This window comes from Phacochoerus africanus, chromosome 2 (genome assembly GCF_016906955.1).
Source record: "Phacochoerus africanus isolate WHEZ1 chromosome 2, ROS_Pafr_v1, whole genome shotgun sequence".
Taxonomy (NCBI): Eukaryota; Metazoa; Chordata; class Mammalia; order Artiodactyla; family Suidae; genus Phacochoerus; species Phacochoerus africanus.
Window position 1 is genome coordinate 177,444,113 of NC_062545.1, and position 14,718 is coordinate 177,458,830.

Consider the following 14,718-nt stretch of genomic DNA (forward strand, 5'->3'; position numbering starts at 1 on the left):
GCGTTGCTGTGAGCTGTGGTGTAGGTTGCAGACGCGGCTCAGATCCCTCGTTGCTGTGGCTCTGGCGTAGGCCGGTGGCTACAGCTCCAATTCAACCCCTAGCCTGGGAACCTCCATATGCCGCAGGAGCGGCCCAAGAAATAGCAACAACAACAAAAAAGACAAAAAGACAAAAAAAAAAAGAAAATTCATCACACTAAATGCCACTACCCAGAATAATTTATCATTAACACTTGAATGTCATTCCTTCCAGATTTCCTCTGTGCACATATTGTTCCTTTTTTAAAAATTTTTGCATTAGAGTATAGCTGACTTACAGTATTGTATCAATTTCTGCTGTATAGCAAAGTGACCCAGTCATACATATATATACATTCTTCCTTTTTAAATTGAGTGCATATAATATACCTATGTACTAACTCCTCCCAAATAAATACAGTTTGTCATATTTATTTCCTACTTTTTATTTTTTTTGTCTTTTTAGGGCCGCACCCACAGCACATGGAGTTTCCCAGGCTAGGAGTCGAATTGGAGCTATAGCCGCTGGCCTACACCATGGCCACAGCAACACCAGATCTGAGCCTGCAACCTATAACACAACTCAGGGCAATACCGGATCCTTAACCCACTGAGCGAGGTCAGGGATTGAACCCTCATCCTCATGGATACTAGTCAAGTCCTGTTTCCTACTTTTTTAATAAATGAAACATAGCATAGTTCCCTCCCCAATCCATTTCCTTTTTCTCCTTCACCAAAGGTAATTGCTATCACCATTAATTTGTGTCTTATCATTTTTGAGCTTTTTATATTGATATAGTATCATTTTGATGTTTTTATGAATAATATGTTTATTTAATTGATTTTGGCTTATTTCTAGTCTTTTGCTATTGCAAACGATGCTTCAGTAAACATTCTTGAGCATGTCCCTTATATATGTACAAGTTTACCTCTATGAAATTGAGATCATATATCTGAATACCAAATCATTCCATTTACACCTTAAAAATGTTTATTGCCAATATGGTAACTCTACATATTAATTATGCCAGAGAAGGAATGTGGCTGCTATATTTGGATTCAAAGCACTATTTCCACAGATACTACCTTTTTATCAGGTAGTATCTGATAAAAACTGAAAGTTTTGCTGATGTCAGGTTTAAAAAGTTTCAGGAGTTCCTGTCCTAGCTCAGTGGTTAACGAATCTGACTAGCATCCTTGAGGACGCAGGTTCGATCCCTGGCCTTGCTCAGTGGGTTAAGGATTTGGTGTTGCTGTGAGCTGTGGTGTAGGTCCCAGATGCAGCCAGGATGCTGTGTGACTGTGGCTGTGGTGTAGGCTGTCAGCTTTAGCTCCGATTTGACTCCTAGCCTGGGAACCTATATATGCCACAGGTGCGGTCCTAAAAAAAAGCAAAAAAAATAAAAATAAAAATAATAGTAAAAAGTGTTTTACATTAAATATGTAAACTGAAACACCTAATGATATTTTGTAGTCTTATTTTAGCCTATCTTTAAGATATAAGGCATCATGTATTGATAGTAATAAAAAAAATAGTTAATATTAATGCATATTCATTTTAAAAGTATTTCTTTAATATTAAGCATATGTACGACTAACTCATAAAGTACTGAAATTGGTACTTAATTAATTAATCATTCCAGTTTCTAACTGCTTACTAAATCTTTCCTTTTTTGTTTTTCATTTGTTTTTCCAATTGTATTATAATGATACTAAGAAGGAAATTTAGCTACAGGAAAGAAATTTATAAAAGAGGCATTTTCTTACATAACTCATAAATTTGACATGATCCTACATGTTTTTGTATTGTTTTTTATGATCATTTAAAAATAGCTTTTTCTTTTAGTAGGTAATTGAAATATAATTAATATATAATTAAGATTAATTATATAATTGTTGTAAATATAGGAGGATACTACTATTTTGGGATATTCAGCCTTCCATGGATTTACTAGGAAAGTAGCCACAGTATTGAATCAACCATTATAATTGTTGTCATCAAAATGTAAGCAGAACACTGTATTCAAATGAGTGTGGCAGTATTCTGATAAAACTATCTTTATGGACACTTAAATTTGAATTTTACAGAATGGTTATGTATTATGAAGTCTTTTGTTGATTTTTTTTCTTTTTTTCTTAATTTTATTTATTTATTTTTCGTTTTTTTGTCTTGTAGGGCCGCACCGGTGGCATATGGAGGTTCCCAGGCTAGGGATTGAATAGGAGCTGTAGCCACTGGCCTACGCCAGAGCCACAGCAGCTTGGTATCTGAGCCTCATCTGTGACCTACACCACAGCTCATGGCAATGCCAGATCCTTAACCCATTGAGCGAGGCCAGGGATCGGATCCTAATTGTTTTTGTTTTTGTTTTTTAAGATGCAGAGCTCTCTTAGGTCCGTTCGTAACAGTGCAGCTAAGAAAAGAGCAAAACTGAGTGGCAGTACTTCTGATCTCGAAAGCCCTGATTCTGCAATTAAACTCGACCTGACTGTGGACTCCCCATCTCGATCTTCCTCTCCAAACATCAGCTCGTACAGTGAAAGTGGAGTTTACAGCCAGGAATCATTGACTTCATCTCTGTCGACAACTCCCCAGGGGAAGAGAATAATGTATTTTATTTTTTGACATGTTAAATGAATGCTTATCTATAATTTGTAGTCTGAAGCTCTAATGTATTTTTTAAAAAATTTTAAAGCCATTTATTGTCTAGCTTTTAAAATGTTGAAATACATTTAAGAGACAACACACAAGTTTACAGATACTACTTTGCTTGATTTTGGAGTGGGAATGAAGAGAACACAGCCCCAACTGTAACCTCAAGCATCTAAATTAATATAAACCCCAGTCCCAAAGCCCCACCTATCCTTCTGCCTATCTAAGGTTTATCCTAGTATTTCTTGTCTGTTAGCTCTTTTCTGGATCATTGACTCTTTGGCAGTTGAACTACAGCTGATAATACTGACCTGCTGGTAATACTGACCTTCGGTTGATAATACTGCTTTTGTTTAAAACTCAGCACCACTTTCCCTTAATTTATGGACAAAATCCACCTGTTTTATATTTTGTTATTTCATTATCTCATGGGAGCTTAGGACTTCATGCATAACTTTTGCAGCCCTCCCAGTAGTTTCCTTACTGCAGTAGTGCTAGAATTAGAGTCTGGTCACCTCCTACACTGACAGAATTATTTTCCAGCATAGCAATTTTTTTTTTTTTTAGAGCTGCACGCATGACATATGGAGGTTCCTCAGGCTAGGGGTTGAATCAGAGCTGCAGCTGCCAGATTATGCCACAGCAACAGCAATGTCAGATCCAAGCCGAATCTGCAGCCTATGCCACAGCTCACGGCAATGCTGGATTCTTAGCCACAGAGCAAGTCCAGGGATCAAACCCACATCCTCATGATTACTGGTCGGGTTCATTACCGCTGAGCTATGACGGGAACTCCTTCAGCATAGCACTTTCCCATATTGCCTAAATAACCTCTAGATCTTAAAACAGTGATCCTACCTTGATTTCTGAAAAACCTCTGTGACCTTATTCTAGAATTTTGGGAAATACTTTTCCTCTTTATTTTAGATGAAAACATAAGAGTAGAATTGCTCAGTATTGGATAAATGGATATTTAACTTTTTAAATAACTCCTGAACAATAATTCTAAGATATTTGTGCAGTTTTACCATCCCACCAGCAATGTATGAGAGTTCCAGCTGTTTCACATCCTTATTAACATACAGTGCTGCCAGTCTTTTTAATTTCATTTTTCTTCGATTGTATTGTTACCATATATAGCTATTAGAAGTAAATACATACTTTTAAATTATTTTCAGAGTTGTCTTGTGGTGTGGCGGGATAAGGATCCGCCATTGTTGCTTCACCATCTTGGGTCACTGCTGTGGCATAGATTCAGTCCCTGGCCCAGGAGCTTCCATGTGCCACAAATGCAATCAGAAAAAAAAAAATTATTTTCATTTAAGTAAGCTAGAATGTAGGTAGAGATTACATAATCCAAGGAGAGATGATGTTCTATTAACATTAACAGAAAAGGGTATTTTATTTCCACAGTTCTTAGAATTAAACTGAATTTTTGTGTCACATTGTGAGAGGTTTGTCTCATCTCACAAATAGTAGCTTATTTTGCAGTTGCAAATTTTTTCTAACTGGAAATTCCTTCGTTGTAATTACCTAGGTGGAATAATGCAGCATAGTTACAAAATGACTTTGGAATGTCTACCTGGGCCGATGAAGTGATTATGTTTATATTAAGTTACCAGACATTTTTAAATATATTTTTTTTATCTTTTTTTTTTTTAGCTGCATCTAGGGCATGTATAAGTTCCTGGGCCAGGGATGAAACCTGTGCCACAGCAGCAACCCAAGCCACTACAGTGACAGCCAGATCCAGATCCCTAACCCACTGTACCACAAGAGGGCTCCTAAAAATTTATATATTTATCTCTTAGACCTAAAAGTTTTTCTTTATTTTCCATGAATGTACAATTTTATGCTATATACTCTTGTAGTTTCAAGATTCTGTAAGTGCTTTGAAACATAATTGGGAAGAAATCCTTATGACACTTAGAATTCACTATTTCTGGGGGTTCCTGTCATGGCTCAGTGGTTAACTAGCATCCATGAGGACGCAGGTTCCATCCCTGGCCTCGCTCAGCGGGTTAAGGATACGGCATTGCCATGAGCTGTGGTGTAGGTGGCAGATGCAGCTCGGATTCTGGGTTGCTATGGCTGTGGTATAGGCCAGCAGCTACAGCTCCAGTTTGACCCCTAGCCTGAGAACCTTCATATGCCACGGGTGTGGCCCTAAAAAGACAAAAAAAAAATTCTGATACTGACTCATAAAGTTATTCTCTTCTGATACTGACCCATAAAGTTACTCTCTTCGAATATTGAACTCCGTGAGAAGAGAGTTCAGCATACTCTCATATATGGACTGAATTGTCTTTAATGAATTTAATATTTCCACATTTAGTTTTATTAGCTTAGGAGCAATGATTCTCAACCAGCTTGCATTCTGCCTTAAGAATCATGGCCAAAAAAAGTTGCTACCTCTTCATTCAGGGCTTTCATTATTATGTGATTGGGAAGGAAAAATTACTGAGAACCATTTTTCTAGCAGCTGAAGAATTTTCTTTCATCCAAGTCAAATGCACTTAGTATAAGTGTAAATTAATACTCATCTATTTTAGATAAATTACTCTTAAAATATTTAACATTAATTTCTTACTAGGCCAGTTAACAAGTATGCTTACCCAACTACTGAGAATTGTACTCCTTTGTAAAATCTCAATTCTTTATAATATCCATCACTGACTTACTGGCATTCTAGCACTTACGGATTTAAAACATTTCCCTTACATACAGACTTAATGTTCTTCAGTTTGCTTTCTTTGTGAAATAAGACCTATAGGTCTTTATAATAAAGTCAGGAAAGTACAACAAAAAATAGTCCAAAAAGAAAGCAGCATTTGCTAAACTCACTTATTGCTGATGTCTTTAATAATACAGTTAAGTTTCTATTTTTATTTATGAAGATAGGTGGTATACTAGGTAATTAGAATCATTTAGCTTTATTTTGTAGTGGACTATCTCTGGATCAGTGTTATTGTTGTTGGTTTTACCCAAAGAAGGATTATATGGCACAATTTTCATTTCCTTTAGTAATCCTTTCATGAATAATTAAGGATTGACCATATGTTGAAAAGGTTCAAAGTTCAAAAATTGACTAGGAATGTCAATTAGAAATATTCTTAGCCATAAGAATTATTGCTGCCTTATTAAGTTTGTGAGTTAATAAAATTATATGATATGAAAATGTTGAATAACTCTAGATCTTAAATGTTTATCAAAATTACTTTATTTCATTTTAGGTCAGACGTATTTCCAACATTCGGATCAAAACCTTGTCCAACAAGACTTTCTTCTGCAAAGAATAAGAACTCTCAGATAGCTGAACAAAGCCCTGGTGCAGGTAATTTATGACCGTTTTATATATATGTTTTATAGAGAGTATATTTATTTGTTTGTTTGTTTTTCTTTTTTGGCCTCACCCACAGCATATGGAAGTTCCCAGGCCAGGGATCTGATCTGAGCCACTGCTGTGACCTATGCCACAGATGCAGCAATGCTGGATCCTTAGGCCACTGCATCAGGCTGGGAGTCAAACCATTGCCTCCACAGACAAGCCAGATCATTAACCCACTGCACCGCAATGGGAACTCCAAAAGTATGATTTTTAAATGATATAAAAATGGTAAAGAGTTCCCCTCATGGCTCAGTGGGTTAAGTATCTGGCATTGTCACTTCTGTGGCTCTGGTTACAGCTGTGGCACAGGGTCGATCCCTAGCCTGGGAACCTCCACATGCCATGGGCATTACCACAAAAAAGATAGCAAATGCATCTCAGATTTAGAATTTTTGTAATTACCAACTAAGAGGAATCATCTTTTTACTCCTTAAAAGGCTATTTTGACAAGAATAAATATTGTAGTATTCTTGGAAGAAGAAATACTTAACTGAATAATGGATTCCTTCTTTAAGTCCATAGGTTACCCATGCCTGGCTCCCACACCAAGACATTTTGATTTAATAGATAATAGAATGTAACCTGGCCATCAGAGTTTTTGATGAATCTAGGTGATTCTAATGTGTAACATACTTTAGGAACTACCACAAAAGACAATTTCTTTTAATAATAATATTTAACTAGTGTTTCTTGTGTAAGAATTTTGCAAACTCGAAGTTCCTGTTGTGGCTCAGTAGGTTAAAGACCTGACATTGTCTATGTGAGGATGTGGGTTTGACCCCTGGCCTGTCACAATGGGTTAAGGATCCGATGTCGCGTTAAGCTGTGGTGTAAGTTGCAGATGCTGCTTGGATCCGGTGTTGACATGGCTGTGGCACAGGCACCAGCTGCAGCTCCAATTCGACTCCTGGCCCTGGAATTTCTGTATGCTATAGGTGCAGCCGTAAAAAGAAAAGAATAAAAAAAGAATTTTGCAAACTAACCTGCAAGTCATTAATTTATAATATTAGCTCTCAGAAAATAGATTTAGTAATTAATAATAGATTAGAAAAATATTTGGATTCTGATCAATTTAGGAAAGGAATTACATGTGTTCTTTATGATTAGTAAACCTATATTGAATTATGAAGTAATTGTAACAACTTGGATTATGATATTTGTTTTCACATGATCCCCATGTAAAAAGCCCTTACAGAGTTTCCTTGTGCAACAGCAGATTAAAGATCTGGTGTTGTCACTGCAGCAGCTTGGGTCACTACTGTGGCAGGAGTTTGATCCCTGACCCGGGAACATTCACATGCTACAGGCACGGCCATAAGAAAGAATCCTTACAACCTTAAGGCTACTTTACCTTACACCATAATTACCTTCCTGAAAAGCTCTGTGTTTATCTGTTTGCTATTTTTAAATTTCTTTCTCCTAAATGAGTCTTAACTTCATCTCTCTTTCTCTTTTGAATTTCATCTCTTTTTAATTCCCATTGTCACTCTTACTCATTTTTTACCTAGCTATCTAACATTTCTCTCCATCTTCAGTCACATTCACTCACAATGTATTCCCCATAATGCAAGCCTGACTATATTGCCCAGCCTAAATTTACTCAGGACATTCTTCCATGATATGGCCCCTGTCAACCTCTCCAGTCTCATTTTCACTTCCTTCTTTATATCTAGTGATCCAGTGAAATCAGACCACCTTCACTACCAGTTCTTATCTCTCTGCAGTTACACATACTATTTATTCTGTATGAAATCTGGAATCCATACCACACCCCATTCAGCTGTAAAAAAAACTCAGTTGCTTCCTCTGAGAAGCCTTCCCAATTCATAAATAAAGTTGATTATCACCTCTTTTGTAATAGCATTATATTTTGCACTGAAATTTTTATAGTGGTATTGTAATTATTTTACTTTTTTGGGCTCTCAGTTTCTTGATTGAGGCAGAGATTATTTACCCTTGATTACCACCAAATGCCTGACATAATTTTGCCTGATACATTGGCTTCCAAAAGCTTATGCGTTCCACTAAGGGATAGTAGTTCTACTACGCACAGGAAGCTGCTGTATATGTGCTTTGGAGTCTGAAAGACACCAGCTGGAATCCTAGTTTGATATTTATTAACATAAATAATAATATCTCCATGCATGTTACTTAATTGCTTTGAAACTCATTTCCCTCATCTAGTAACATAAACCTTGAAAAGGGTAGTGAAGATCTAAGTATGTGACATACATAAAGCACCTAGTGGGAACTTGGTAAGTATCTGTTTTCCTAAAGGGGAGGATGCAAAGAAATGTAATACGTAAACTGATTCTTTAATTCTTTTTAAGACTGATCATCCTAATTATTTATTACTTTATAAATAAATATATAATTTTGAAGAGACATGTTATTGGCAGGTTGTATCTAGTTAAAAATGGAACCTTCTTTTGGAAGAATATCCTTGGAATTAGAAAAGAATAAATTTGGAAAATTGAGATTTGAGATTCTGACTCTAGACTCTGACTCTAGTTGTATGACCTTATGTTTAAGGTCAAACTTAAGTCGTTTAAGTTTTAGTGGAGTGATAGTTCTTATAATACATGCGTCTGTGTACAATATTCAGTGTTTCCCAAACTTGTCTAATATACAGTGTTTTGCAAGTTTGCCTAATCCTAGGAATCACCAGGGTTGCCTATAACATAGATTCTGGGGCTTCACCTTATGCCTACTGAATGAATCTTTAGAGTTAGAAATCTCTATTTTTCACAAGTAACTTAGGTATTTATAAGATCAAGTTTTAGAAATACTATTATTAAATTTACTGTAAGATATTCTTGGTTAGATTTAATATGCTTCCAAAATGTTAAGTTGCTTGATTGTTTAGGATTTTATAAATTTGGATTTATATTTTTTTCTTGATGTAGGATAGGGTTTGTTTTGTTTTCAGTAAGCAAGCGAGTTCTTCAGTTTATTGTTTAATTGGTAAAACACAAAAATGATAATGCTTAAAATAAAGACTCTGAAGATAAAAGTAAAAATAATTATATAAAAATTATAAATGCACCTTGTCTTTACAATAGCATTTCCATTAAAGATTTCCTCATAGATCTCACCACTACCTGTTATAGCACATTGTGCTAAATTTCCTGGATGATGTTATAGTTAACTTTTTTCCTGTAGCTTTAGATCAGTATTAGCTATTAATAGAAAGCAGTACTTAAAGTACAAGAAGAACTTATGAAGCTTATTTTATGAATTAACTATCAAAACTAAGAAGAATTTAAACAGATATCCATGTTACTCCCAGAAGATCTCTATCATTCAATATCAGATTTTTTTAAGTAGTTCTCAATGAACTCTTAGTGCCATTTACTCTGCAGTACTCTTCTAGCCCAGCTGCCAGCAGCCACCTGCTCTTCTCACTATCCTGTTTTTATTAAAATACCCTCAACAGTATTAAAAACCTATTGTTATTGCTTAATGGTTTACATAGCAGCTATATGTAAAAATGGATGGTGACTCAAATATATATTGGCTAGGGTTTTCTGTTTAGTAGTTTTGTGGTTTTAATAGCTGATAAGTATTATTAATATAGGGTGTTCAATTTTAACTTCCCAGTGTAGATTAAAATGTTTGTATTAATTAAAAGGAAGCCTAATTTAGAGTTTGATTTGTTTTACTTTAAAATAGGAACGCAATTTTTAGATATTCATGGTATGCTCGTCACTTTACATGTTTATGTGGTGTGCTAAGCCCTTTACATTTTCTTCATTTAATTCTCATAATAGTTCTGTAAGAGGTATTACTATTATCTCCATTTTACAAGTAAGGTTAACTATCTTGACCAATTTCTGTCACCAGTTTAAGTAGCTGTCCCATAATTTAAAGCCAGGAAGCATGATTTCACATTCTAAACTCCCTTGCAGTGTAGTTTACTGCCTCACCAGCAAGACCATGAGAATGGGAGAAAAAAAAGAAATGGAAAATATAGGTATTTCTCAGGAAACAGTTGTAAAATTCTAGATTTAAAATATATTTGTTTTGCTATAAAGTGTAAGATTTCATTTAAACATTAAATGCCTCTCATTTTAAAAATTTGTGTTTATCTCTTTCAAATATTAAATTTTGTATTTAATTATAATTGTAAAGCCTGTTTTATAAAATGTTGTAGTATAGCTATGTGTTCTTATCTGCTAGTAAAGTAAAAAAATACTACAAAATTTAAATGAGATAAAACTTTAAAAAAATACTGTTATGTTATAATTTCTAACATTATGTTATTCACACCTTTTAAAAAGGTTAGAAACCAAGATAGATTTAGAGGGGAGATAAGTACCTAACTATGATATTACCTGCATCATTCAAATAAATATTTTTATGTATTTTATTTTATAGGGATTACAATATCCAGTGTAAGCGTAATTGGTCAACGTATGAACTATGGGTTTGGATGTGGTGATTTTGAAGATGATAGGTCACATGACATTTCACCTAGTGTTTTAAAAATACAAAATAAGGAACACCCAAGACATTATAAGCATACAAAAGGTTAGTAAATTTCATAACAAGTTCGCTTTTAAGGTTGAGCGTCTCTGAATTAGACTCTTCCATAAGCATGCCAATAAAGAGAAATTAATTGAGACTTCTCAGCTTTGAGACTTTTCTTCTTACCCTTCTGCTGATGTGTTGTTTAAATAATTTTGCCCAGTAGGAGAACACCAAAGTTCCTGTATTGGTTTATGGGTTTGTCTGAGGAACCAGTGCAGGAAAGCTGTTGCCCAAAAGGTTAAAACTAGGGAATCCCTGCTGACCCCTACCTCCAGGATACACACACACATACATACACACACACTAATTTTTTTAATAAGACATTTTACCATTAAAATGAGGTGAAGTCATGTGAGTAAATGACTTCCAGGTGCATGTTTAGGTTGTAACCAAGGAGTAAAACTGGAAGCAGGGATGTAATTTCTCTGTGGTGGAGCCTGGGCAGTTTCTTTGTTATCACTAACTGTTAACAATTTAAGTTCCTTTTTTTTAACCGAGTTCAAAGCAGCACTTCTGTGACTTTTCTGTTTATTCAGCAATCGTACTACAGCTGCATTTAAAAATGTTTCCCTTAGGGTAAAGAAGTGATCTTGAAGGTAGAAATATTAAAATAGAGTAATTAAAAGTCACATGTATTTAAGCATTATAATCTACCAGTAAATGTAAGGAGCTATCATTTTTTGTGTTTGGCAACCTTGATTGTAATAAGGACAACTTTATTGTTCCTGATCATCTTCAGTCACATATGTGCAGGCAGTCAGGCATTTTAAGATGTATTTTTTTAATGAAAATGCAAATGAATGGGAGAGAATATGATTAGAAACTGTTTCTTATAATTTTTTTGTAAATTTCTTAAAATTTAATTCATGATGTACTTCAGTATCTGTTCTTTTTGGAAGAGGTCAGTTGTCCATTGTTTTTACAAAAGAGAATGACAGGTTTTTTTCATGTTTACTTACGTATTTTATTTTATTTTATTTTGTCTTTTGTCTTTTTAGGGCCACACCCACCACTGCATATGGAGGTTCCCAGGCTAGGGATCCGATTGGAGCTGCAAATGTACACCTGCGCCACAGCCGCAGCAACACTAGATCTTAGCCGCATCTGTGACCTACACCATAGCTCACGGCAATGCTGGATCCTAGACCCACTGAGCAGGGCCAGAGATCGAATCCACAACCTCATGGTTCCTAGTCGGATTCGTTTCTGCTGCGCCTCGACAGGAACTCCATATTTTTCTTAAGTTAAAAAAAAAACCAAATACAGAAATACTTTTCTTCCAAAAGGTAATATAATTTGTTTTAAATTATTTTCAAATAATTGCTGAACGTATTCACTTACTGCTAGTGACATTTTCTTATTTTTTGGACAGTCAAATCATAAAAATCTTTTATCTTGGATCAACAGTTAATTCTACTCAAGAAAATTACTTCACATTCACTCTTCCAACTCTAAACCTAACATCTACTAGAACTGTCTGGTGAATAAGAATAAAAATGTTCAAAACCAAATTTATTTTTCAGAACTGCTTTGTTACCTATTTTTATCAGTAGCATTATCATTTTCCTAGTTTTGGAGACTTAAAACTTTAGAGTCATCTTCTCTACTTCTCCTTACTCTTCAAGTTCAGGCAGTAAACTATCCTTCTTGATTTACTTTGGGTCTTCATTATTTCTTCCCTGGTTAATTATAGTAGCCTTCTGACAAGACATTTTGCCTCTTAATTTTCATTTCTTTTTAATCTAGGCTGCACACTCTTCCAGAATTATCTTCTAAGGTACAGTTATCTTCTCTCCCATACTCAAAACCTTGAATGAATTTCACAGAATACATTTCCTACTCTATAGCATAGTTTTTAAGACTCTAATAATATTGTCTCAGCTTACCTTTCTTGCATTGCCACTTATTATTCCTCTTTTCATACCTTATGCTCTAGCATTTGTAATACTAGAAGTTTTCTTTGTTTGTACAATCTGCCTGGATGCCCTTTCCTAATTTTAATATGTCCAGATCATGTCTACTTTTAAATACTGACTGAAAGCCATTTTTTTTTAGAAATCTTTCCTCATTTTTCTGGTCTGGGGTAGCATAAGATACTTTAAGATACTGTCATCTTGGAGTTACTGCTATGGTGCAATAGGTAAATAATCCAACTGCAGAAACTCAGGTTACTGCAGAGGCATGGGTTCGATTCCCAGCCTAGTGCATTAGGTAAAGGATCTGCCATTGCCACAGCTGTGGCTTGAATTTGATCTCTGGGTCAGCAACTTCCATATGCCACAGCGCAGCCCCAAAGAAAAAAAATAGTAAAAGTAACATTAAAAATGATTATTTATGACAGCCTCTCTGATAAATGAAATGAAATTATATAAAGATAATAGGTTCCTCATGAGATTTATCTAATTATCAATCATCTCTTAATAATTTATGCATAGATTTTATGTTTGTGAACTATTGTGGAACAAATTGCTCTGTTTACTGAGATTTGTTTCTCTTAGTCACTGAACACTTTTTGTGGCTACCCGATGTTTCTGTAATTATATTTTGCTTTTCATTTTTTCTGCCTTATAACATTCAGCTAACTTTATTTTATTTTTTGGCACCTTGTGGCATGTGGAGTTCATGGGCCAGGAATCAACTTCAAGCCACACTTGAGACCTATGCTGCAGCTATAGCAACACTGGATCCTTTAACTTACTGTGCTGGGCCAGGGGTTGAAGCTGTATCCTGGCACTGCAGAGATACTGCTAATCCCATTGTGCCACAACAGGAACTCCTCATCTAAAATTTATGTAGAACACCTACTCCGTGTCAAGCACTGTACTCATAGTGTCTTGAAAAGAATGATAATCAAAACTAAACTTAGGTCCTATCCATATAAAGTTTACAGTCTCATAGGAGAGAGAATAATTAAATAAATAGTCATACACTGAGGTAGAAGTTAACTTAGGAAAGTAAAATCGACTTGATCTGTTTTCATGAGTTAACTTTCTTTCATGGTTACCCTCAATTATCATACTGTGATTATTTTCTTATGTATCTTTGCTAGTCTTAACATATATATATATGTCATATATAAACTTCTTAAAAGAGGAAAGGTTTCTTTCCCTCCAGTGCCTAGTCCAAACTATGTATTCTTTTTAGCTTTTTTAATTGAAGTATAGTAGTGTTACTGTCAGTTGTACAGCAAAGAGATTCAGTTATATAGATACATTTTTCATATTATTTTCCACTATCAGTTATTATAGGATACTGAATATGGTTCCCTGTGCCATATAGTAAATCCTTGTTGTTTATCTTGTTTCCATATAGTAGTTTTTATATGTTAATTCCATACCCCTAATTTATCCCTTGACTTACTTCTATGCCCTTTTGATAACCATAAGTTTGTTTTCTATATCTGTGAGTCTGATTCTGTTTAGTGTATAGATTCATTTGTACTATTTCATAGACCCCAGACATAAATGATATTATATAATATTTGTCTTCCTCTAACTTCACTTAGTATCATATTCTCTAGGTCCCTCCACGTTCCTGCAAATGGCATTATTTCATTCATTTTTATGGCTGAGTAATATTCGTGTGTGTGTGTGTGTGTGTGTGTGTGTGTGTGTGTGTACCACATCTTCTTAAACCAATCAGCTGTTGATAGGCACTTGGGTTGTTTGCATTCTAGGTAATGCTTTTGTGAACATTGAGTTACATGTATCTTTTTGAATTAGTGGTTTTGATTTTTTCTAGATATATACTGAGGAGTGGAATTGCTGAATCATATGGTAATTCTAGTTTTAGTTTCTAAGGAAACTCCGTGCTGTTTTCTATAGTGGCTACACCAATTTTCATTCCCACCAATGGTATATGAGGGTTCCCTTTTCTCCACATCCTCTCCAGTATTCATTATTTGAAGACTCTCTGAAGACAGCCATTCTACTGGTGTGAAGCCATACCTTGTTGTGATTTTGATTTGCATTTCTCTAATAATTAATGATGTTGAGCATCTTTCATGTGCTGAGTGGCCATCTGTATATCTTCTTTGGAGAAATCTCTTAAATCTTCAGCTTGATCTTGATTGGGTTTGGGTTTTTTGATATTGGATTGTATGAAATGTTTGTATATTTTGGATATTAAC

General features: G+C 35.0%; 1 protein-coding gene across 4 annotated transcripts in view; it reads left to right on the forward strand.

Annotated features, from left to right (window-relative positions):
• Window positions 1-14,718, forward strand: part of TOGARAM1 (TOG array regulator of axonemal microtubules 1) — a 75,852-nt gene that overhangs the window by 25,046 nt on the left and 36,088 nt on the right. For 3 of the 4 annotated variants that reach the window (XR_007133168.1, XM_047767241.1, XM_047767243.1), the window contains exons 6-8: window positions 2,396-2,628; window positions 5,905-6,005; window positions 10,437-10,589. Coding sequence is in view for 3 of the 4 variants with exons in the window: in XM_047767241.1 (XP_047623197.1) it covers window positions 2,396-2,628; window positions 5,905-6,005; window positions 10,437-10,589 (487 nt within the window). In the remaining variant the exon portion in view is untranslated. The remainder of the gene's footprint in view (window positions 1-2,395; window positions 2,629-5,904; window positions 6,006-10,436; window positions 10,590-14,718) is intronic. The other variant, XM_047767242.1, reaches the window with a different exon arrangement.